The sequence below is a fragment of the Cariama cristata genome, unplaced genomic scaffold (assembly GCF_000690535.1).
Source record: "Cariama cristata isolate BGI_N322 unplaced genomic scaffold, ASM69053v1 scaffold40226, whole genome shotgun sequence".
In the NCBI taxonomy this organism is placed as follows: Eukaryota; Metazoa; Chordata; class Aves; order Cariamiformes; family Cariamidae; genus Cariama; species Cariama cristata.
This window is the reverse complement of record NW_009621099.1, coordinates 5196-8159: the sequence shown is the minus strand read 5'-3', so window position 1 is coordinate 8159 and position 2964 is coordinate 5196. Positions and strand designations below refer to the sequence as shown.

Genomic DNA, 2964 nt, shown 5'->3' with positions numbered 1-2964 from the left:
AACACACACAGATTATATATATAGTTATATGTTTCTATATCCTGGTATAAATGTCTTATTACATATCTTGATAATTTATATTTTGATATCTATTGGGGTATATATGTTATTGGGGTATCCTTCGAGCCCCAAAGTGACAAATACGGGCATGCTGGAGAGCACCAGAGGAGGAACAGAACGCTGTTTGCACCAACCCTGCAAAATCCCAGGGGCTGCATCAACCCAGGGCCCCGAGCGTCGGCATCAGTCGTCCTGTACAAAAGTCTGCGACCTCCGCGCCCCGCACGTCCAGGGTCTAAATGCATAACTGCTGACCGGATCAGACCATTGGGTACTGCTAACGTAATTCTTACTTTTAGTCTGTGGTTCAGGGAAAACATCCTGATTCAGTTCCACTCATTAGTAAAATACATGACATATTTGTGAATAAGCCTTAAAACTGTGCAGTTAGCACCAAAAATCTACCGTCACTGTAATCAATGCCTTTGGTGTAGATGGAGCTAGCACAGCTGACAGACTCCTTGCTCACGCAGATGCTGAAGTCTACAGAGAGGTAACGGCGTGCAAGGCAAGGCAGGAATTTGGCCAAACACGTGAACATTTTTCCTCCCCCTTGCCTTCTACCTTTGCCCCTGCTGCCGTCGGAAGCGCTCAGACCTCCTCCACCACAATGTTCCGCATCAGGGTATTCCTACAAAAAATCCTGATTCTTCTGCACGTTACTGCGTGTGTTGTTGTTGGCAAAACCCTGATGATACTGTTCCCCAACACTATGAAAAGATACATCCTAAAACAGGGCGAAAAGAGCAGAATGAATGAGAATCCAAAGTTCAGCTATGAAAACTGGGGTCCGACTTTTTTCAGCTTCAAGTATTTGCTCTTTGTGCTGAAGGTGAAGTGGAAGAGGCTGGAGGATGAAGCCTATGAGGGACATCCTGCTCCCAACACGCCGGTGGTGACTTTCAACGGGGAAGTTTGTCACCTCTTTGATTTCATGCAAGGTCAGTAAATCGGCCGTGTGGATGGGTTTGGTTTGCTAAGGTGATAAATGAGAAGAGGCTGCTGAGGGAACAGGGGCGGGCAGCTGGCACGAGAGTGCACGACACGGCAGACCAGACTATCAGAATGCCCTTGATGGAAAAAGAAAAAGATGCAGCACATCCACTCCAGCCACCTGCCTCTTGGTTTTCAAAAATAACCTGTGTTTATCATCCTGACTACAATATCCCTTCACGGCAGTAAGCTTACAAACATCTTGCAAAAGCTGGCTCTGCCTGGAAATGCCTTTTCACTGAAAGCCAAGATAATAATTTGTTTTAGGGAGAGAAGACCCAGAATGGGAACCGTGTGCAGCGACTGACGAGTGTTGGCTGTCACTCCCTGTACGTACAGAAAGTCCCACACCAGCTCCCTTAGCCAGGCTAAAGCCTAGAAAGCACACGATGGTTTTTTCCAGATTCAAAGTGGTTAGAAATAAAGCAGAAGAAAAAGTGGCTGCTTTGTACTTTGTCCGCTGCCTCCCACTGAGATCTCTGTAGAATGTGGAATTAATCATTAAGCTGCCATCTCTATCCCCATGGGAGGGATTGCATCCTTCTCTAACTTTGCTTTTCTAATTATGTATAGATATATTTATGTAGAAAATAGGATGCAAATTTGGAAAAGAGATGCACAGTATCTACAAGAAGGTACCCGCTTCATTAGATTCTTTAGGATGCGGACCTATGTTAGCAGCAGTTTTTGAAGTTAAGCTCAGCCAGAAGGAAGATCTTGAACAAATTTCAGGTAATTTAGCATAACCATAGACTAAAAGAGGCATTAAAAATCCCGCAAGTTCTCTTAAATCAAAGCCTTGCAAACAGATGCTAACACCTGTGGGCACATACTGTGTTAATTTGTAAGCAACTGCATAGACAGTTTTGCCAGTGGCTTGTAACATTAGTTTAATAAATAACAACATATAACCAGAGTTCTGTTTGGACAGGAAATTGCAGAAATACACTGAAAGCATGAAAGCCTGTGATGCATGACTGAAAAGCCTGCAGCTTCCACTCGGCTCAGCTAGAACTGACACCTCTGAAAAAAAAATCAAGATGTGTCCAACAGGTTCATTAAAAGGCCTTAGGACTCTGTGCTTATATGTCCATCCCTGAACCACTGTCCTTTCAAAAACCTTGCAGATGACGATGTTTAGTATTTTTGAAGTTCCTTCACACTAAAGATCTCGTGGTGGCCGTGATGTGCTACATGCTCTACATCCATTTTCGATCAGTTCCCTGTCCCAAAATGTTGGTAACTTGAGAAGTGGCTCTCACGATGAGGACAGGAGAGAAGAAGCCATGTGACTGTGCAGTGCCACCTGCCTTCACCGGGCTTTACAAAGGAAAGGGTCCCCCTCAGTTAAGCTCCTTGCTGGATCCTGCACAGGTCAGCACCAGGCTAGGGAAAAGAAAGCATCTTTATGCCCGTTTTGCATAGATGCCCATTTTAATGTCCTAAGAAGAAAGTTCTGGGGTAAGTGACTTACCTACTGTTGCCCAGGAAACTCTCTGGCAGAGGCTCAAATCACTGTATGTATTTAATTCTCTCCTTCCTCCCTCCACTGATTTAACCACAAACTGTCCTGTTTTTTTTTTTCCAGATAACCGACCTTTAATCCTGAATTTTGGAAGTTGCACCTGACCTTCATTTATGTTAAAATTTGATGAGTTCAACAAGATCATCAAAGATTTCAGCTCAATAGCAGATTTCCTTATCATCTACATCGAAGAAGCTCACGCAATAGGTACAGTACCAACATCACAGTAATGCCTACTGAAACTTCAGACATCTATCATTCCCTTTAGGAAGAAAAATCTGTTAGCAAAGAAGGGAACTGCAAACGGGAAAAAAATCTTCCTCAAATCAAAAGTGGGAACACCAAATCTAGGTACCAGTTTCTGTCCCTAATTCTCCAAAGATTTT

At 43.7% G+C, this 2964-nt stretch overlaps 1 protein-coding gene across 1 annotated transcript in view; it reads left to right on the top strand.

Annotated features, from left to right (window-relative positions):
• The first annotated feature begins 670 nt into the window (after positions 1 to 670).
• Positions 671 to 2964, top strand: part of DIO1 (deiodinase, iodothyronine, type I) — a 4089-nt gene continuing 1795 nt past the window's right edge. Inside the window, 2 exon segments of the mRNA XM_009701834.1 lie at positions 671 to 1001; positions 2642 to 2785. Of these exon segments, the coding sequence (XP_009700136.1) occupies positions 671 to 1001; positions 2642 to 2785 (475 nt within the window).